The 23,331-nt window shown below is 42.1% G+C and overlaps 1 protein-coding gene across 4 annotated transcripts in view; it reads left to right on the plus strand.

The window, feature by feature from the left end:
* PTPRM (protein tyrosine phosphatase receptor type M) overlaps positions 1-23,331 on the plus strand; it is a 745,411-nt gene that overhangs the window by 676,769 nt on the left and 45,311 nt on the right. For all 4 annotated transcript variants that reach the window (XM_087869969.1, XM_087869970.1, XM_045781827.2 and 1 more), the window contains one exon: positions 14,459-14,556. In XM_087869969.1, the coding sequence (XP_087726095.1) occupies positions 14,459-14,556 (98 nt within the window). The remainder of the gene's footprint in view (positions 1-14,458; positions 14,557-23,331) is intronic.

Consider the following 23,331-nt stretch of genomic DNA (forward strand, 5'->3'; position numbering starts at 1 on the left):
AGACTGGCCAATTAGCCAAAAGGTCAGATCGAAAACGTTTCTCACCCTATGCTCTTAATAAACCTGCTCATTAGTAGTGAGAACGTTTGAAGACAGGTTGCAAATTAAAAGATAAAAACCAAAAATAGGTTGCAGTAGGTGACATCCACCCATATTGTTATAGATGCCGCGGTGGAAACATGTCCCTCGAGTAATGGAACCTAAACCAACACAGAATAATTGGAAGACAAAGGATGCTGCTGTCAAGCAGGCACCCAGTTTTAGATTGCTCCAAATGCTTTTTGAATCCATAAGAATAACTTACTGGAGTTCCTCATTTGAAGTAGAAAATTCTAGAATCTTTTCAAGCTGGTAGAAACTTTAAAAGTCTTGAAGTCCATCTCCCCCTGTTTTGTCATTGAAACAGTTGAGCTTAAAGCACAAATTGCTCTAAGTGATTTTCATCCATACAAGTTCAAGTGAGTCTTGTGTATAAAAGTATTTGCAAACTGTATGGATTAGCATTCATGAATGTTTTCAGAGATTGCACGCAGTGTACAACTTCGGAGAAACTTAATGTGTTTCCAGTCTCCTGAGGGGCCTTTTGTCCAATCGAGGAAAAATACGAGAGCGTGTCTTTCTTCCAGGTTCAGCCATTTGAAAGGATAGAGTTGTAGCTGAGTACCCAGGGCCACAGGCCCCAGGGCTGGCATCATGGACCCTTTCAAAGTAAAGACATTGCTCTCAGACCCAATTCATCCAAAACTGAACAAATATTTCTGTGAACATACCAGGTGGTTGGTTCAGACAGGGCTGGGAATACAGTGCTGACCTCAGGAGTTACGTAGTGCTGCTGTGTATACAAGCAACCAGTACTAAGTTGTGATTTTGCAGGAAGACCACATCTGGGAACTACTTCAGGCTATTTTTCTCCCTTGCCCCTACTCCATAGCAGGTGGAAAAGTGAAACCCAGTGCAGAAATGGAATTTTCCTGACTCTCGTGATCGGGTTCCCTGATCATACACCGACACAGTTTTGAACAAGTTTGCAGCAGATAATTTAGGAAGTTTCTGGCCATTGCAAGTTACTTTTGTGCCTTGCCTTCTTGCTCAAAAGGATGCTTCTGGAAATTTTCTGATGCAATGCCCCACGCTGCCATTGAAAATTGAGATTGCCTACGCTGCGTGATGTCTAGGGAATTAACTTATCTCTATTTTATTCATTTATTAGATTTATTCTCTTTTTTCTTAAATAAAAGCAGATCCCACTTGTATACTGAGAAAGGCTTAATTAAAGAATGCAGAGACTAATGAAAGCTTTTATTTCTCTGGCAGTGGCCCCTGAAGCATGTGAATATAGGTTTTTCCCTTTGCTTTATTTCTGCTTGACAGAAGGCAGCCAGATCCTTTGGGTCACCAAACTCCTCCATTCTGAAGGCTGCCATTCTTCTTTTTTTCTCCTTGATTGCTTTCTCTCTGGCCCCCTCTTTACAGCATGAACAAGTACTCAAGATGAGTTTATGAGGGTTCTCTTCAGAGACAGGCCTGATGAATGCTCTGTGACTCAGCCAGCAAGAGGCTCTTGTGGTGTGAACATCTGTCATGTGCCTCCCTTCTGAGGCTGCAAACACTTTCTCATGCGCCTCTTCCCAGCTCTTCAGGCAATATTGCTATACAACCCTTCCCAGGAATCAAGGACCAAAGGTCCCTCTGGTAGTGGGGCCTCTGTCTCTGCAGGGTAGAACAGATTATTGCCACACGCTGCCTACCAACCCTTTCATTCTTTTCTATATAAGAGTTTCTCTTTGGAGGCCTAATCTTTACCCCTGTCACTCAAATCTGATTTGTCTGCCTTTATCATTCAGCTTTCCACATCAGGAATAATAGCAGCCTTTGCCTTCCCATTCACAGTGGTACCACTGCATGCTGAAAATGTTTATGTAACTGCCAGGGAGGCTTGATTCTAGAGGAGGGCTGAATATAGTCCACAAATCCAAATTAGCAAAATCCAAATAATGGGTCATTTAGGTAGATGGGTTTTGAAAAGTGCTTTGGAACATTTCAGTTTCAAGTGCAGGTCATGCTAAGGATCACCCCATAGCTGGTTTTTTTCACACACGTTGCTTATGCAACATGGCCACGATCAAATCTTTGAAACTGGGGTCCCCAAATTCCTTCCATATACAAGCATTATTTTTATGTCAGTAGCTAGGATAAGACTTTCCCCTCCAAGTGGCAATGGAGAAGAGAGGCTAATGAGAGTGGATTCCAGAGTTAGACTGTCTAGGCTTAGATGCGAGCTCTGCAAGCAACCACTCAATAAATATTAGCTGTGATTCTTGTCATTATCATCATGTGGATTCCAAAAGACACATTTTCAGTAACACATAGGCCATTCAGGCTTTAATGCAGGTATAGTATATACCCATATAGTTTGCATAAAGATTAATAATTCTGCACGCTGTTCATACTTCCTGCCAGAAGGGTGTATCAAAGGGAACCACTTACTTTTTCACCAATATCCTGCATCCTCCTCAAAGCGCAAAGATTATCATCATTTTGAAACAAAGGACAGACATGGGTTAGAAAGACAATAAGCTGTATCATAAGCTTGGAGAGACATATTTTCCTTCTGTTTCTGAAGTCTTGCAGAAATTGAGTTGCTCTGATAGCAGCAAAGGACACCAGTCTTGGTGTTCTGAAGGCTTCCCTGAAGCCCACGTAGAGTCTGATCACATAGAAGTGAAAACCACTAATTCCAAAGGCCAGACAAGTTTCTTCACAACAGGCTTTGTCCAAACCAATTTCTGATATAAGAATACACAGGAATATTTTAGAGAGGAGCTATGGAAGGCTAAGAAACCACTGGATAACAAACGGGGCTAAGAAAGGATCTTGTGGAAAAGAGAATAATAATGACAGAGGAGCAGAGAGGGGAATAAAGGGAAAGATGTGTGCTCTTGGGCTCCTTCAATCTCTCTATGTTGCTTGGGGCTGGTTAGGCAGGCACCATCTTCTGCTTGGCTAGAGGTTGACCAGATGCCTAAAAGTGGTCAGTTACAATTTGTACCAAAGAGATAGTAGACAGTGTGGAGCTGAACCAAAAGGAATTCCTGCAGACCACTTCTGAGATCCATTTCACGCAGCAGCCCCAGGAAATGCAGGTGTCCCCCAAGCACTGCGTGCTACGTGAGGAAAAGGACCTCGGGGTCAATAGTTCATCTAGTGTACAGTGAGTTTAAAGAATGATTGTTCTTTTTAAAATCACATAACAGTATCATGGTTGTGTTCTTTAAAAAAATATGGAGATACCCAGTGAAATATTTGCATGCAAGCAAGAAAATGGAGACACTACACTTGTGAGTAATCGTGCCTGTGGCTTTGAGTGGACTTGGCTTCTACCCTGACCCACACCCAAAGCCTCACTACTCACACAGGGGAAAGCAAACAGGGTAATAAAATTTGTCACCAATAATTTATTAACAAGTTTCCAAAGCAAATTTCCTGGCAACACAATCAGACCTCCTTATTCTACTTCTGACACATAGAAAGGTTTTTTTCTAAGTTTTCTTAACAGAACATTTGTATCACTTTCAAAAACTTTTTAGTTGCGAGTTTGTGTGCCAGCATTTTTAAAGATAAAAATATCTATAAATATTTTTCTTTTTAACAAAACCCATGATTGTAATTTAAGTCATCATATGGCGTAGGTGGTATGAGAGCCACCACAGTTACCCTTTAAATGGCTTTTTATTTTTTTAATCTTTACTTGGGATTTTGTTACTATACTAATGTATCTTAATGGTTAAAAGTATGTATGAGTTTGTGTGTCAGAAATAATTTATTTGAACACTCCCAAGGGTGATCGTACAGATTTTTATTTTTAAATGCTTTATTTAAGTTAATTTTAACACATGTAGCTTTTGTTTAAGGAAGATGAAAACTTCTAAAAATATTATGACAAACTTAGGTCTCAAAGCCACTATTTTCATTTATTTCCTTGTTTAAAGGTTTTAAAATTCCTGGTAGGGGAAAGGAAGAAAGTACTCAGAATACTTGACTCATTTTGTTTCCAGTTTACTTTTTTTTAAAATGTGCTTCTTTATTTTTGCTGTGACTTGAGACATAGTTAAGAGTGGTGTGGAAATGCAGGAAGTTTATCCTAGCAAAGATAAATTAGGGAATAAATAAGGGAAAACCACAGTAAGAACGATGAAGATGTATAAAAATGTACAACAGAAAAGAGTTACAATAATGACTAATAGAGGGTAGGATGAACTCACATTGGAACTGAGGTACTAGATGATATGAATATGAAAAGCGGAAAGGGAAAGATTAGAATTTTAAAATACCAAGTGCCTTATATTTCCTAGGCAGAAAATGGGTAGTGATTAAATGTATCTTTATTAAGACATAGCAAAGAGTATCTACTATATCATTCTTTATCATTTCTGGTTTTAAATATTTTGTAATTAGCTTAATTAAATAAGTGAATAAGATGAAAGACAAATGATTAACCAAAACAGAGATAATGTTTGAAGGGTTATGACTCATGCCACAGACAGAGGCTTCCCGGGCTGTTTTAGAATCTGCGTGCAGCCTGTCCATTAGTGTTTGGTTTGTACCAATTTTCTCTTGATTAAATCTGACATGACCTTTTGGTGTCCAATCAGGATTGCATATGTTCTAGTAATGCACCTGGAAACCAACATTCCATGAAACTAATCATCTAGGGAAAGCCACGAATATTTGCACAGTCGATGTTGGTACACTGTCTTATTTCAGTCTGAAAGGACAATTTTAGGGAATGGTATGAGTGAAGTGTAAATATCAACATGTGGATTATGTGTTTGAGGGGAAATGTTACTAATGGATATGGCAGGAAGTGTATGCCTTGTTTTTGGTTATAAGAAGAACACACACCTGTGAGCCAAGTTAGAACAAACGGGGTAATTGGCAAGTAGCTGCTAACCTGAGTGGGCTAGGCAAAGGGAAAAGACTCGCAGTGGGAAAGCCTACTCCAAGGTAAGAAGGGGTTTATCTTTGTGTGCGAACCACTGAAATTATTAGCTGAAAACACTATTTAATGTCATTATTTAAGTCATCGCTTTTGACACTGCTTCTAAAAAGGTGTATTTTATTATAGCTCCAATGCCTATTTTCTCTTTTACTGTCACTAAATGAAAATTCCAGTAGACTGGTGAACATCCCAAACCCTGTAATTCTGGACTTAGAGAGTGCTTCACGTAAGAGCTATCCTTAGAAATCCTATTTTAACATGCTACTAGTTATATTTTTGAATTTAAGTTAAATAAAGTATTCCCAAGTTCTCCCCATCATAGAACAATCCTCAGTGTTTGCTTCTAATTCCTTAGTTGATTTATATTGTTTCTTTTAAATGGTAATTTATGGGGGGGGATATTTTTAGCAATTCAGGAAAAAGCAAATCACCTCTCATGCACCTAGCCATCTCAACTTTCGTTTCCAGTTTCTGCAGCTGAAACCAAAAATTATTCATAAAAATCCATGATTTTAACATAAGTAGCCGCAGGGAAGAGCAAATGCACCCATCAAATAAGTGTTGTTAAGGATTATTAATGCAGAAGCCGACTGTTTTCTGTGTCACCATTATCGCTTTTGTGACACACGAGGCAGATTCAGTCCGTAAAACATGGTGGCAAATTTTACCTTTTACATTTCACTACTGCACAAATGAAAAGCTACTAAATGTAAAATTATAGACGTGTTATGGAACTATCATATTGAGAAATCACATAAAGTTTTGTAATAAAAACTTATTCAGAAACCACTGAAGGGGCATCTAATGCTCTGACTGTTGAATAAACGACTTCATAATACTTATTTTAGATTATTGCCAGCAGTAACAATAACAATAATGGATCAAAATTTTAGGACCCTTTTATTTATGAGCAAGAGCTTTAAAATAAATGCATTAATCCTAGGCTCATCTTTTTCCACATCCGTATTCTACCTTCACTGGTCTTCAGCCCTAATGGAGTGAACTGGATGCTGAAGGACTTGAGCAAGCCCAAACCAGGCCAGTGCCCAGAGCAAGGACTCCTAGGTTTTCTGCAGCTACTTTGCCTGTAGGGTCCCTGTCCCTTCATCTCTACTTCTACCGTTCAGTGTGTACCCCACACCATGCACAGCCACCCCTCCTGCACCCGGGACCAGTCACGTCACAGTGGGAGGACTGACGTTCACCAATAAGCCCCACCCCCGCCTAGTCTGCCAGGGTCATTTTGAAATCTAAAATGTGCAGCTGGATTATCCTGGGTTGCAATCCCAGCTTCAAGGGCGTTTATTCTCCTAAACCTGTTTCTCATCTTAAAATGGAAATGTACACAGTCGCAGTGGCGAATAAATGAGACAGTACACAGAAAGCACACCTGGCCCGAGGGGCTCGTCACTGTGCCTCAGTTAATTGCTCACCATCCTTGTCATCCCCCTTCCCAGGTCCTCTTTCCAGCCCAACGCCCTGGCTCAGCTCCTTTGTGCTAGGAATAGCAAGAATCCTACTCAGTTCATCCAAAACTCCCTCCAAGGGCAGCCTCAGTCTCCCCAGCCTGATTCAAATGGGAGCCTCGTCTCTGCACTAGGTAACCTTGAGCGTGCCAGCGGGTGTAAGGCCACCCGGAGGGCTGTCACCCTGCCCACCACTGCTCTGACCTTCCCACCCCCATACTCCATGTGTGCTGCTCAAGTGGAATCACCACCTGGAGCCAAGCTGCACTATCTTTGGGATTCCAGACATTTCCACTGCTGGTCTCTGCCAGCCACCTGCATGCCCAGGGAGCCATCCTTGGAATATTTTAACATTTTTTAACATATCTAGAGTAAAATATTCAAGTTTTCCCTCTCATTAATCATTATAGAGCATCATCTCTTTCTTTACTCTTTTTTACTCTTCATACTCAACATGTTCCTTTTTCTTCGGAGTTTTTGTTCAATAACTAAGATAGGTCCCTCCACTATAGACACACATCCATCCGCATCCCACAGGAGAGCTCCGCGGCTCCCTCTGGACTTGGCCTTTTTGTAGCCAGGCTCAGCTTTCCAGCCCACTGGGCCCGCTTGTGAAAAGGAGAGAGACAATATTAAATATTTTCTAAGCTAAAATGAGGATTGATGTAATTAGAATAAATATCTTATGATATGTGATAAATATATTTTAACTACTTTACAGATTGAAGCATATCTAACCTGAAAGAAAACACATGAAACTTTCAGCCATGGGTTTCATCCAGAAAAAATTGGTGGTCCAGCAAAACATGCCACTTGCATTTAAAAGAATAGGCATTACCAGGGACACCTGGGTGGCTCAGTCGGTAAAGCGTCCAGCTCTTAATTTCAGCTCAGGTCATGCTCCATGTCAGGCTCTGCACTCGGCGTGGAGCCTGTTTAAGATTCCCTCTCCCTCTCTCTCTGCCCCTCCTCCCCCTCTAAAAAAAAAAAAATAAGCGTTACTAGCCTCTACTGCTTCGAGCGTTCTGAATTCAGAACATCCCAACATGAACCAAAATACCCCAGTCTCTAATATGATCAAGTACAGGTTTGAATGGCATTATTTAAGAAATAAAGTTTTCCCATTATTTAAAAAAAATATACCCCATTTCTAACATCAGATTTTACCCGTAATAGAAATATGTTTCAGACAAGGAAGGCAGGAAGTCCTGTGTGCTTTCAGAGCCAAAATTTTAGTCGATTGCTTTGTTTCAGACCTGTAGGTTGTACACCTGAGCAGTGCCCCATCGTAGTATTTGAGATGGCTGAGCGTTTGTTAAGTTCAAGAAAGACCGCTGTGCGTGGGGGCTCCTTCTCAGGGAGATCAGTTTTGGTAACATCCATATAGAGATAAATGCCTAGAAATGAATCCTTTTAAAACTAGCCATGTGCTCCATGGAAAATCTCGAGAGGCAGCACAGTTCAGTTTGAAGCTCAAGTATCTTAGGACACTTACCTTATTGCCCTTTAAATGAGAGTGTGGTATGTTCTTGACTTATCTCTACCTTATACAAGTACAAGCTTCTTGAAGGTGGGGACTGTGTTTCTATAACTCACCTCAGCATCGAGGAGTGCCTGGCACAGAGCAGGCTCAATGCTCAGCTATAGATACAGGCTGCACGCTCAGATTCCCACCAGGACCAGCAAGGGGGTATGAATGAGGGAAGCGGGTAGAAGACCATTGGGCGCAGAGAAACTGTGACCTGAATGAGCAGGTCCACATTCACAGACCACCAAGGAAGAGGTACATTAAAAACACACTGGCATCACAACTGACTGTACATGTTTGAAGAAACGGGGAGCCGTGGCTTAGGTCTTGGAACACCTGCCTGACGAGGTGACCTTCTGTGGGCCAAGCTGAGACGGCGGGACTTGCAGGCTTAAGTGAAGCCTGCGTAGGAACAGGATGATAGCAGTTGGAGGAGGGCTTCTCCGGAAATACTCCTGCGTGGCGACGGCTCAGGATATAGGCGAGGTTGAGGTGGTGGAGAAGGGGACCCGGGCCGGCCGTGCTTATCGAGCACGTGCATTTGATTCTGTGGCAGTGGGACCCATGGGAGGTTTAAAGGCAGGAATCAACCTGATAGAAAAAAGAAACAACACATGTTTGAAGAGGCAGTTTCAGGTGGTTGACATGGGTTTTCTTCTCTTATCTTCTTGCCAGGATCGTGATGACTGCATTCACACACACACACACACACACACACACATGCACACACATGCACACACACACACGTCAGCTAGAAGCCCTCTGAGTTGCTTTTGACATTGGCCGGGGGGCAGCGTCACACGGTGGGGTAGACCTCACAGGTCGGCTCTACAGCCCACTAGCCGTGTGCCTTCCGGCAACGTGCCTGACTTCCTCAACGTCCCCTCCTCTCAGTAAAATGGGGGAGAACCATAGCACCTATTATGTAGGATTGCGATTTTTTAAGTGAATGAGATAAAACATATAAAATACTTCACACGGGCCCTGGGCGATAGCAAGTGCCCTAAGGAAGTTCGGTGTTATTCCATTTACGATGGATAGCAATTTGAACGTGTTCTACCTTTTTTCCCTTCCAAAAAACTCGAATATGCCGCTGTGAGCTTAAGGACCTTGACCTCTCGGCGGCTCTAGTTAACAGAAAACACACCATATAGAAATTAGACTGTGAAAAGAAGAGATTACAAGTCTTCTATCAAGATTTGAAATGATGATTTTTTTATATCTCTCACTTCCCACGAACTAGAGAACTCATCTGAACACAATAGAGACCATCCTTGAATGGCTTTCACTTACGCTTTTCATTGCCTTTAATTTTTTTTATTGCGCTGTAGTCCTCGCTGACCTTTTTTGTTGTTGCTGTTCCTTCCAGGCTTGGTGGTGGTCAGAATGGCCCCCGCATACATTTTCTTCTCAGCAGAGGTCCGCGTAAGCCAACCATTGTGAGGGAAATGGAATGTATTATTGGCCTGATATTGAAATTTTGAGACCTTACCTTTCAAATGCTTTAGTCCCACGAGGGGACGACTGCTGAGAATAACCTTCTTGCCTATTGTACAAACATCTGTAAGGCACGGCCACAGCAGTCTCCGGCTCCCACCCAGCCACATGCTGCAGAAATCAGACAGCGGGGCTGAGGGTCACCGTGGCTGTGGGTCACCACTCTCGGTCCCTGGAGCAAGGGAGGTTTTCAGAGTCCATTGTCTGCTGTTGTAGATTCCTTGTCTTAGGAGTCATTTATCCAGCCTGGGTGCAATCCCAGTGACCTATTACCGCCCTCATGGTAAGGGCGTTTGCCACACCAGCTTTTGGGAGACAGAGGACTACTGACCCTCCCCTGGTGTTCCTCTCCAAATTTCAACCCTGTGAGGGCGTGAGTGCCAGGGGTAACGGTCTTGTGTCCCAGGCATGTGTCAGTAGGCTTCCAGTGGCCAGGGTCTCTCAGACCCCACCAGAATCTGCCAGAATCAAAGGGAGTGGCTCTTGGGATCAGTAAAGCCTACACCGCCCTGGCCTCTGGCCTGCTTTTTTATTTTGTTAGAAGACATAGATCTCTGAGTCATAATGTATCCAGATCTCAGGAAATAATTTGAAATATATTATTCAGTATAATTTGACTAATTTCAAAGAGAAAAGAAAAACAGGATTGACTAATGTTGCCTTAAAAACCTTGAATTAGGGTGCCTTCCTTTTTCTTTTCTGCCCCCCCTCCAAAAAGAACAAAAACAAAAAACAAGATTTGAGTGAGCATTCAAAAGTATCTTGACTCATTAGCCAAGAAAACAAGACTTTCTAGTTCCCGCCCCCGAGCAGTTTTACTGGTGAACTGCCAGGTCAGGGAGAAGGTGACAGGTCAGGGAGAAAGTCACACGGTGTGTCAGCAAGGGCTGCTCTCAAATACTGACAGCATACGTACCCCACAGGGGGAGGGGAGAAGAGACGAGGAAGACCAAGACAAAAACCACACCAGGGGAGACGGCGACCCTCACCTTGCATGGTTTTTTTTTTTCTTTCTGAGATCAACTTGGAATAATCTTTGTGTTCAAATTCATTTTCAGATCTTAACCCAAGCTGTTTTAGTTCTTCTGAATACCTGTCCTAATTTTAGCATGGAAAAGAACAATGACCTAATTCATTTTTCTATCCCAATCTTTTTTTTTCCTTTGTCTAACTTTTTTATCCTAATTGTTTTTTTCATCTATTCCAATCGTTTTTTTTACATCAGCAGGTAAAATATCATCAAGACTACCATTTATATCATCAACAAAGTGAGCCACTAATGCTTAAAAATGCCCTTTGTTTTCCAGATAACCCATATGTAGTTATGTAAACATAAAAAAAAGAAAGAAAAAGAAAGAAAGAAAGAAAGAAAGAAAGAAAGAAAGAAAGAAAGAAAGAGAAAGAAAGAAAGAAGAAAACCCTATCACCTTAACTGCCTCAGCCTCTTGGTGTATAGCCATGTTCCTAGATGACATTCTCTGCATGAAGTTCCTTCTAAATCGGAGAGAAATGGGATTCCTTGACTCAAATTGCTGGTATACGAAGTTAGACTAATCAGTAGATTCAAAGCAAACAAGTCTTTGGTGTTGCACATTACACCTCCCTGTAAGACCACCTGATAGTTTGGAAGGCGAGGCCAAACGTTCCTGATGCTATGGAGCTGCAGTTCTCCACCAGGAAAGATGTGAAAACGCACCCAGACCTAACCTCACCCCAGGTCAATTAAATCAGACTTTTGGGTTAGGATCTCAGAATTTTTTTTAATTTTATTTAAATTCAATTAATTAACCTTAGTGTATCATTAGTTTCAGAGGTAGAGTTCGGTGATTCATCAGTCTTATATAACACCCAGTGCTCATTATGTGCTCTCCTTAATGTTCGTCACCCAGTTACCCATCCCCCACCCCCCTCCCCTCCAGCAGCCCTCAGTTTGTTTCCTACAGTTAAGAGTCTCTTATGGCTTGTCTCCTTCTCTGATTTCGTCTAATTTTATTTTTCCCTCCCTTCCCCTATGATCCTCTGTTTTGTTTCATAAATTCCACATACAAGTGAAATCATATGATAATTGTCTTTCTCTGATTGACTTATTTTGCTTAGCATGTGCAAGCTGGAAAACAGCCACTCTGGAAAACAGTATGGAGGTTCCTCAAAAAGTTAAAAATAGAGCTACCCCACAGCCCAGCAATTGCACTACTAGGTATTTACCCAAAAGGATACAAACATAGTGATCTGAAGGGGCACATGCACCCCAGTGTTTATAGCAGCAATGTCCATACTAGCCGAACTTTGGAAAGAGCCCAGATGTCCATCGACAGATGAATGGATAAAGATGTGGGGTATATATATAATGGAATATTACTCAGCTATCAAAAGAATGTTATCTTGCCATTTGCAATGACATGAGTGGAACTAGGGGATCTCAAAGTTTTTTAAAAGCTACACAATAATTGTAATATGCAGCCAGAATTGAGAACCATGGCCCTTGGTAGAGAACAGTTACTAGAGGCCAGGATGGCATTCTGGTTACCTAGGGAAATGGGCTGAGTTGAGATACAAAGCCTTGAGTCCGAGAAACAGAGGAGTGACCTGCTTAGCGGTTGGGAGCATTTCTGTCACAGCGCTCTGCAGCCCGCGTGATTATCACTCTCATTCTGAAGAGACCCTTGCAAAAGATGTCCCCCCCCACAATGAATTGGAAAAGAGTAAAACCTATGTGCTTTCCAGCTTCTACAGATAATCTCTGAAACGTCAGTCAAGGAGGGGATTTGTGCAAATATGATATATTAATATAATTTAATATTCAGACATCTTTTAATGCATTTTAATAATAAATAATACAGTTTATGCATATGCATACAGACTGATTCATTTATTCATTGAGCTCCTGCATTCCCAGGTAGTCCATAAGGCATGTAAGGAAATTATAGTAAACCATAACAGCTGTGTTTCCCTCCAGGGGAAACTGGAATGAAGTAATAATCACAGGGGAGTCTAGAGCTAAGGAGGGGTAAGTAAGCTGCACTTGGGAACTTGCCCCCAGCCTGGAATGTCTCTGGGGTGACTCCTGCCAGGCAGTGAAGGAGAAATAGGTTTTTTTCTGCAGACACACGCCTTCCATGATGCTGGAGTATCTGATTCATCCACTATAGCCATTGTCGTCAGAACTGTTTCTGGAACTTTCAGAGTAGGTGACACAGGCCTGTGCATCTAGTGAAAGAAGCGGAAAGTGTCTGGGCTACCCCTTTGTTTGGGGGTTATGCTGGGAAGACTCTCTGGTTACACAAAGACAGACTCAGGGTATTTTTTTTTTCTTGTGAATAAGCGACAAGCTGTTCAGTACACAGTGAATGTTTCTCTCCACAAGCTAGAAAGGTAGTAATGGAGAGGATCCAATGTTTACTTGTCCCCTCTGTAACCTTCGATTGAAGTCCTTAAAATCTTCAGCCCATACATCAGGAGAATGGCACACACGTGCCAAGGGACATGGGCTGAGATGGCAGGTGCAGCTTCGTGAGAGGTGGTGTGCATGGTCCTCTACAGGGACAAGCTGCAGAGACATCAGGAGGCAGAGTCAGTTTTCATGGGAAGGACGAGAGTGTAGTCAGAGCAGCAAGGAGGAATGATAGAATTTTGTGTTGTGGACAGAAGGGAAGGACGTTTTGGTGTTAAGCAGGAGAAGAAAAATTACACAAGAACCAGCTGATAATTGGTCAAGGGGAATGGAAGGCGATTGAAGGGGGCCCCCAGGTGTGCCAACATTGCTCAGTCTCCAAACCTTAGCCAAGGAAGGACCACTCATAAATATCTTGAAACACACCTTGTCTTTGTTCTAATGCTCTGCTATTTATAAAATGCCTGAGTATGCGTTAACTCCATGGTCCTCAAAATAACTCTGAGAAGCGTTACTGAAATCAGTATGTAGATAAAGAAAGATGAGGACACTGAAGCTCCCAGTGGCTGTCTTGTCCAAAATCACACAGCCAGTTAAAAGGCAGAGGAAAATCTCAAATCCAAATATTTGAGTTTCAAATCCAGTAATCTGCAGTGTCAAGATCCTATGGTACGATTGGGTCCTGGTCCCAGCATGTGCCTGAACATTTGTATGATTCCACACGTATCATGTGACTCTCATGCCTTTGAAGTTACACTCCTCTCATTTCCTTGCATTTCTGCTTGTCTTATAAAGATTTATACTGTGAAGCTTATACCCTCAAATATGCATGCGCGTAAGGTAGAGATTAGGGTTTTTACAAATCTGGATTCAAAGAAATTTTATATTCCAACTTCCTGTACCTGCTAGCACCTATAGAAATGGCATTTTGTAATGCCTCTCTCCCCTTTTTCTTCCCAGTCTATAAAAAAGAGCTTTTAAATACTCAGACCCCAAGAGCTGAGCCCAAGGTGCTGATCACGTTCAGTGACAGGAAGTACAACTGCTTAAAAGTCTAACTTCTCTCTCACTTTTGGAAGTCAGGTGGAAAAAAAAAAAAGAATCTGACAGCACAGAATAAGAAAAATATTAGAAACAAGAAAAGGCCATTTTTCCTATAGAGGCTCATTTCATTCTATCTACCATTTCCCTGGGATATCTGCCAGTTGTTAGCAGGAAGAGTAATGTTATCCATTTTTTAAAATTTCACTCTTGAGTATTATGGAGATAAATAGCTAAATGATGGAGAAATAACTTTCTTTCACAGCAGTAGTTTAAGAGGGGTAAAAAGAGCTAAAATGAAGATACGTTTGATGACATGAGAAAATTCAACCATGAACAAAAAATTCAGCATTTCTATAGGTGCTGTTTGAGAAAGAGTTCCCATTTGCATCAACACTAGAGAGGAGAGCCAAGTCCATCTAGAAAAGTGAGGGGACTGCCTGTGGGTATTAATCAGCTCACTTGCAAGCCCCAGAAATTTTCCAGTTGCAAACTTACAAAATAAAAAAAAAAGTCTGTGTTCTGTTTTGCTGCAGGACCAATGCAAGAGACCATCTATGACTTCTGGAGGATGGTGTGGCATGAAAACACCGCAAGCATCATAATGGTGACCAACCTCGTGGAAGTGGGAAGGGTAAGTCGGCTTTCCACCTGCATGGCCGCATGTGCCTTGCTCAGTTGGTAACATGAGGTTGAGCAAGAAGAAGCTTTTGAAGTATTATGTGCACTCCAGCAATCATGAAGCACTGTACCTCCTCCTACCGCTTGCTGCACTTGCTTATAAATTATCAGTAAACATAGACTGAATTGCTTTCATTTGTTGCGATAGCAACAGACGGGAAAGGCACTCAAGATTTAAAAGCAGTTGTTATATGGCTATATTGAGCACACAAAAACACCTCTAAGCACGAACACTTGTTGTTGGGTGTCAGAACTCAATGGGCACTGCATTAGACACGACTGCATTCCCTAACTCAGGAAAATTGACTCTGAAAGCAGTATACGGCATTGGGTGCAGTCGTTAGCGGGGCGTTCCTGCATCTCCTCTCGCTTACTTTTTACTTTCCTGGTCCTCTGTTTCTTAACCTGTCAAACAAAGATCACCATCCGCCCCCAAAGTCTTGTATTACTTTATCTGGAGGAACTGGTAATGAGAACTATTTTTGTTTAACCAAGAAATGCTTACCTAGTTATGACCTCGGTGGTGGTAGGATTATTTCCAAAGTGGAATTTAAAAATGGGAAAGTACACAGGGCGCAGTTGCTTGATTTTATAGTAGGTCCATGGCTGTGCTCCAGCCCAGAGCCCGTTAACTCTTAGAGAAGGTTGACCTTGTGAGATTGACCCTCAGCAGCAAGGGCAGCTTAGAGATCCACAGGTTGTTCCTTAGGATTCTCGGTCAGTCTTAAAAAATGAGGAAAAACTGCCATTTACAACAACGTGGACGAACCTGGAGGACGTCACGCAAAGTGAAATGAGCCAGTCACAGAATGCATGGTTCTGCTTACATGAATTACCCAGAATAGTCACATTCTTAGAAGCAGAGCCTCCCGTGGTGCTTGCCAAGGGCTGGGAGAAGGGAGAAAAGAGGAGTTGATGTCCAGTGGGTACGGTTTCCGTTACACTAGATGAATAAGTTCTGGAGATCTGCTGTGGAAAACAGTGCTTCTATAGTTAACAATATGGTTTTATGCATTTGTTAGGAGGGTACATCTCATGTTAAGTATTCTTACAAAAAATGAAACAACAAAGGGACACAGGAAACTTGGGGAGGCGTCAGATACTATCTATTACCTTGATGATAGTGATGCCGTTAGGATGTACGCATATGTCGAAACTCATCAAGTTATACCCATGAAACGTTGTATGTTGTAATTGTATATCAATTATACTTCAATACAGCTGCTTCCAAAAAAGGATTTTTCAGAAGTATCAGGAGGTACAGCTTAAGAAGAGAGACATTAAGAAGTGGGAGATACTTACAATTCTAGCAAAAATAGCAAACTAATCTGAAAACCCTCCTCCTATGAGCATCTAGAAATTCTGGATAAAATAGAAATACGTGTTTTCATATGTTTGCGTGTAATATATGTATAAATCACATGTAAATGTAAATATACATGTTAAAAATGTTTAGCTTAGCTCTCAAAAAAGGAGACTACTAGAAACCAGAAGAGTGAGGACCAGACAGATAGTGGACATGGCATCTGTTCTCTGCAGGCTGGGCAGATGGGGCGGGTCAGGCTTGGAGGGAGTGGGGGAGGTTCCCTCAGCCTTCGAAATCTTGGATTTTGGGTTTTACGGCCCACTGAGAACAGGAGATAGTGTCTTAGGCCTTTGCAGGACTAGGAATTTGAACTGAGACTGCCACATGAAAGCTAAGCCTGCAAAAAGTAGATGGACACTCAGAGAAAGGACAGTCCAGGGGGAGGTGGAGGGAGGCGGAAGGGGGAAAGCCAGCCAGGCATGAGAACCGGAAAGTAAAAAGGAGGCAGATCAGTCTTCACTGAGGATCTGGGTGAGAAAGCACTTCCACCAACTCATGGGTCAAAGTAAAATGCCCTGATTTAAATCAAAACATCGTTCGAACTGTGAATCATAAAGTACCAGAGAGTAAACTTGTAGGATGCAAATAAAATAGTACCTAACTGGAGGTATATGTTTTTAAATATTGTTAGAAAAGAAGAGAGACTAAACATCTAATTCAAGAAGATATATGAAGAACAGAATACAACTAAAGAAAAGAGGAAACAATAAATAGAAGGGCTGATAATTGTTAAATAAAAAGCAAAGAATCAATAATAAAAAATCAACAGAATCAAAAAGGCTTTGTGAAAAGATTCATGAAATAGACATCTGGCAATCTGGAGTAAAAAATAGAAAGCCAAAAGCTCTCAATATTTGGAATAGGATAAAGATTCTTTTATCATAATAGATAATATGAAAAACTCACAGTAAGTTTGAAAATTGATGTAAATTAGGTAAGTTACTTAACAAATATGATTTTCCAAAAGCTTACTCAAAAGGAAACAGAAATTCTGAATAGACATTAATTAAAAAGTGAATTATGGTTAAAAACTGACCCATGGAAAAGCACCAGTCCCAGACGTATTTACATGTGTGATCTACTAAATATCAAGAAATGGAGAATCCGGATCTTATAAAAATTATTTGAAGAGAAGAGGAAAAGCAAGACTGCTCTCCCATTTTATTTTAGGAGACTAGTATAACCTTTATTTCAAAACCAGACAAGGACATAGAAAAAAATAGAAAATTATAGGTACCACAAATTGGGAAGAGAGAAATAGACCAACAGGTCAAAATAGCCCAGATGTTGACTATGGCCATAGGTGGAGAAAGCATGAGCTTCGCAATCAGTTGGTTGGGACATTTGATTATTTGTGTGGACAAAAAAGAAAAAAATCATAAAACACCCAAAAATGAATACCAAATAAAGACCAAAATATAGCTTTAAATTAAGATTTAAAACTTAACTAAATTAAGCTTTAAAACTTTAAGAAGAAAATATGATGGGAAATATTTATGACCTTTTTTTTTTTAAGGAATGGTTTAAAGATATGAAATGTTCAACGTGCGAACAAAAGAATAGGGACATTTGACCATGTCCCTATGGAAAACTCTCTGTACAATAAAGAATATAAAGTGATAAGACAATGGGGTAGATACCAGGAGACCGATATGTGAAGTATAAACTTACAAAGCAGTATTTTATGTCCTGAAAGTACAAAAACTCTTTCCTGTCTTTCAGTTCCCTCTGTTGGGACACAGAGCAGGGGAGCTGGCTTAGAGCCTGGGGTGGCAGGTGTTCACTGGGTACCTGGCCTAAAAGGGGCCGCCCACCTTTCACCTGGGCAGTGGGGATGTCATGGCCCCTGCTTCATAGGGTTCTTGTAAACATTAAGTGAATTTCTATGCGTCAGGTGGTTAGAGAAGTTCCCAGCCCAGTCTGAGGACCTCATAAATATACGTATTAGTGTCACCCTTACCTTTCCACCAACGAACCTAAGATCTACAGTGGTGTCTATAATTACCTTTTTCATCCCAGTCTTCTGCTGTGAAAGCAGTAATGACTACTGAAAAAAAAATGTTCAACGTCACCAGAATTTTTGGTCTCTGCCTTCTGGTACTCAGTAACTGCCCAATGAAATGAATGGAGATTTCTTCCAAATTAGTGGCAGAGAGCAATTAGCCTATGCTAGGTTAACATGAAAGAGCTAAGCTAAAGATTGTCTCTGTTTTTGTGTATGTGGGCTTCTTTCCCTGCAATGTATGTATGATGGATTCTGAATCCTTGTTCATTTCACAAATATCTGCAGACTGCCTGTGTATGATAAGCGGAGAGATATCTGGAGACTGCTGGCACGGTGCCTTATTTTCACCGTGACCATACTCCTTAAAAATTACTCACCACCTCCCATTGTACATATCTGCATTTGCAATTTGAGTTACCTGGCTTTGGAAAAATAAAAAATAAAGGCCAGGCAGTGGTGGTCTGTTCCTTCCATCAGGCACTTGGACCCACCCCATCCAGGGTAACCACTGTTGGTTCTTGTGATGGAAACTCTTCCTTCGGACAAGTAACCATGGAAGTCCGAGCTAAAAGTATGCAGCTGAAGGGGAGAGGGTAACAAGGTTTCAGGTTTACCCATAAATGTAAGCCCATAGCTTTAAAGACACTCAATAATTTTAGGTCTGGTAAGCTTATTAAAAAATAAATAAATCCTTCCAAATCCTTACCAGGTTTGTGGGGATGTGGTCAGCTCTGAAGAATGCTCACCTTGTTACCTTCAGCAACATGGATGGGTCTGTCTTCAATTAGTAATGAATTCAGTGGCATCTGTCCTTGCAATGCCTGGCAGGATTTGGGGGTTTTGACAGGAGGTCACATTCCCTCTGGGAAAACGCACTACCCTTTCTCCAAGCCACTTCCCATTGTTAATCCCGCTCATTTGTTTAGAGATTACTTCCCCCTTTTCCATGCTTAAAAACAGCAACAACAAACCGCCGAAGAAATCAAAATGACATGGTTTTTAAGGGCAACAGCTACCTACTTAACATGTTTACTGCACGTGGTGTGTCCTTCATGAATTAGGCATGAGCAAGGCAGTTGCCCGTTTGTTTACACAGACTTGCTGCTGATTCATTAAGTCAGAGCTGGGAACCCGCTTTCCCCGGATTTTTGCCCTGAAGCGCTCTGCATTAGGCGGCTGTAATTGCCCGTGCTGGAGCCACTGGGAAGCCCTCCCTGTCACAGCACCTGGTGCAGAAGACACAGACGCTGCACTTCCCTCCAGCGGGGACCCCGGTACATCTGCCAGGACCTGTCATTATCTAAGACTTCCTTGTCACCACCGCGCATCCCCTTTCAGCCCGTGTGTTCTGGGAAGGGACCTTTGTCAGTTTTCCTGGCACCTGCCGAAGGCTGCACACCTGGCATTTAAATTGCTCCGGAATGTGTTGTGATTGTTTTCCCTCTTTAATGAACCCACCTGAGGGACATGGAGCTTTCTATCCAGTCGCCTGTTTCCCAGGCATTCCCATTTACACCATTTGTGTGGAGATTCAGAAACTCCGTTGTGTTGTTGTACTAATCCATCTGCCAAAAATCTTATAACCAAATCGGCGGGACTCCCAAAGGAGATTTTTGCACTGGTAATTTAAGCTAATGATTTCTAAACATATTTAGTCAGTTTTATGAAGACCTCATTAGAATGTGACTGTTTATTAAAAATCCAAATGAGGTCTCATAGTCATATAGGAAAATTATTTTTGAGTTGCTCTGAAGAGTTCTGATATCAGGTGATAAAGTGTTTTGGAGCTAAGAGAAGTCAAGGCCAGAGATGTTAACTTCTGTCAACATAAAGGATGCATGGAACCACCAAAATGGATGTTTTGAAGATTATGATCAACCCAAAGAGGTTGACTTGGGATTTCTTTCACATTTGTTACTAAAAGAGTAACAAAAGAAAGAAGCTTAAGATGAACACTGTCAGAATTAACTCTCTAATTCACATGCAAGGAAGGTATATTAAGATTCCAAGTGCCCCTGTCACATACAACAAAGAACACCTGCTTCTCTCCAAAAGCCACCAGATCCAGAATCAATGGAAGAAGCAAAAGAGAGGCAAGGTTGCCCCTTTATAAAATGTGGAAATAATGCTTGATAGTAAGAATAACCTAGGTAATGCCAAACAGTACAAAATACCAATAATATTTGTACAATATCTCTCGAGTTCTTCTAAGACATCAAACTTGTGCCTGAAAGGGAAGAGACAAATTCTTTTTATAGACATTACTAAAGTTTTTCTGTCTTGAACTCTCATTATTGCTTTTTATAGATCTTTTTTAACGAACTGGATATTTAAGATTGATGTTTTGTGACCTGAGTAATTATAGTATTAGCCTTTGATTAATTTATACTCATTCAACAAACATTCCTCACCATTTCGATCTACCATCAACCATTTCAATGATCATATTAATGTAGCTGATTCAAGCCTTACCTTCATCCATAACTTTAAAGTAAAACCAGGGGAAAAAAGATCAAAGTCGGCACTCTAGCCTGTGACGATCCCACCCACGCACTGCCACACTTCATGGCACCTGCCCCCAGCATATCACCCAGGAAGCAAGGCACTAACTGGTACTGAGCTCTCAGCAGCGGGAGAGGGACCCTCTGTGGACCCCTCCATGCCATCCAGCTGCTCCAGGAAGGGTGACTCCCTAGCTGTCCCACTGAACCTTTGAGGGTTTCTCTGCCCAAAGGTTTTCTCAGCTCCCCTCTTTAAAATGTTGGAAAACTAATGAATGAGCCCAATTTGTTTTATTCACAAATTAACCCAAAAGTAAGCTTTCTACTCCCTTTCCAGCATGACATCTCCAACATGTAATGATATACTTACTGTATCCATGGCACTAAGAAATACAAAGATGTTTATGATGCACTTGTCCCCAAGGAACATAAAAATGGTAAAAAAGAACCATTTAAGCAATGAGCTATAATACATGTGAGTCAGAAGGATGACAGCACCAGTGCAGGGCTAATTCTGCCCAAGGAAACATAGGAGACATCATGGAGAACACAGCGAGGAGCTGGGTCTGTCTGGGAGGAATGGGGCCACAAACACTGTAGGAAAACACAGAGAAAGGGAGCAAATGGCAAGATGGGAAAGAGCGAGTGGTCTGATGCAGCTGTGAGAGCTTCTGGGGAAGGGCAGCTAACTGAGGCTGGAAGGCTAGCTGTGGCATCCCGAGAAGGAGGCAAATGTAGATGCAGGGAGTGGCGGGGTTTGTTGTAATGGAAGGCATCAAGCTGGTGAATCGTATGTTCTAATTAGTGTTGTTGAAAGACAGTTCTAGCAGCCACTGCAGAAAGGGTTAGAAAGGTGACAGAAGGGGGCGCCTGGGTGGCACAGCGGTTAAGCGTCTGCCTTCGGCTCAGGGCGTGATCCCAGCGTTATGGGATCGAGCCCCACATCAGGCTCCTCGGCTATGAGCCTGCTTCTTCCTCTCCCACTCCCCCTGCTTGTGCTCCCTCTCTCGCTGGCTGTTTCTATCTCTGTCGAATAAATAAATAAAATCTTTAAAAAAAAAAGGAAAGGTGACAGAAGACATGGAGACAAGTCAGGTTGGACAAGCAAGACTCTCGGTGAGAGATGATGTGGACTTGAGTTGTGGTAGTGGCATTGGGAATTTATGGGAGACACACAATTTGGGTGTCATCTGGGGATGCTAATAAGGGAAAAGAACTGAAATATGAACAAGGTTTCTACCATTATGACTTGGATTGATGTGAAGAATATTAACCAAGAAGAGTAACTCTTCTCTCTACACCTCCCCTCCAAAAAAAAAGAAAAGCCAGTTTAAGACGAAATCAACATGATTCATTTTGGGCATGCTGAGTTTGAGACGCTGAGTGAACAGTGTGGGGGATTTCCAGAAAGCTCTGGAGGGATACATGAGATGAAGACATAGAGACTAACTATGAAATGTGTGATTCTCCCTTTGTTTACTGAGCATCTGCCATGTGCTAGGCTTTGGGCTAGACTGGGGAGAGCAAGATGAAAAGATAGGACATGATCTAAGGGATAGAAAGACAGGCAAACAAAAAAGTTATAATGCAAAATGGTTACCACTGTAACAGGAGCATGGCATTTGGGGGGGAAAGTAGAGAGAGAAAGAAGAGAAGAAGCGAAGACAGAGCACCAGAGAATATCTATTTAGGGGCAGACGGGGAAAGAGGAGCTCAGAATGGAGGCTGAAAATGATGTACAAGAGAAATAAGGCACGCACAAAGAGATCCCAGAATCCTGAGTAAGATATGATAAAGTTTCAACGAGGAGGAGAAGGTAAGCAGTGTTGACAAAAGCTGCAGAGAGGCCAGGTACCTCAAGGGAAAGACAGGTCAACAACAAAATGTATTGAGCACCTACTCTATGCCAAGCATTCTACTAAATGACTCAATAAGCCTTATTTCTTTCAGTTATCATGGGCGCCCTCGAAGACACATACAAAGATTTCTGTTTTCAAAGTTAGCAAAGGACGTCTCAGTGAAGTTAAATAATTTGGCCAAGGGCACAGAGCTGGAATGTCTAGAATGTTTTGTTCCAAAGCCCATGTTCTCTCCACAATTGCACAGGGCGCCCCCTGCCCTGCCCCGTCATTGGTACACACCAGGTGATAACCATGAACACAGTGGCAATGGAACAGTGGCTCTGCGTGTGTGTGGTAAGGACAGTAGAGTAGCTTGTTCTTGGAGAAGTAAATCAAAGGAAGAGAGGGAGCAGCACCTAGAGGCGACCAAAGCTTAGGATGTGATCACAGTGCGGGGCTGAGTGTGTGAGTGGTGGCGGTGGTGGTTGCCCACACATGAGATAGTTAGGAATCTGAAAAGAAGATGCAACTGGAAGCAAAAATTGAAGGTACAAGAAAAGAAAGGGGCAAGGGGACAGGAAAGTCACAGACAAGGTGAAGGGGCTTCCTTTGGGGAACGAGCCAGGGCTGTACACCCATCAGCGTGTATGGACACAAGAGGCTGGAGCTGCAAAGATAAATTAAGCATGTCCACAGGAATGGGGAAGCAAACAGGGTGACTCAAGTCTATGACAGAGGTTTCAGAATGCCACGATGTTTCCTACAAGAAGCCCCTCATCAGCCTGGTTGCTGAGGTTGGAGGGGTTTGTCAAGAAATGCTTCCCAAAGGAAGTCATGCATGGGGCTGAATGTAGAGGAGCAGCTAGGATTCAATCAGCAAAGAAGGGAGGGAAGAGTTCTCTAGGCAGAGGGAACCACAGGTCCCCTAAGGGAAACTGCAGAAATGTGTTCAAAATGAACATGGAGCGAATGAACGCTTTAGCGCGGAGAGCTGGATGTGCACTGAAGGACTGAG

Source organism: Ursus americanus, chromosome 19, assembly GCF_024610735.1.
Source record: "Ursus americanus isolate L20-20 chromosome 19, mUrsAme1.1.p, whole genome shotgun sequence".
Lineage (NCBI taxonomy): Eukaryota > Metazoa > Chordata > Mammalia > Carnivora > Ursidae > Ursus > Ursus americanus.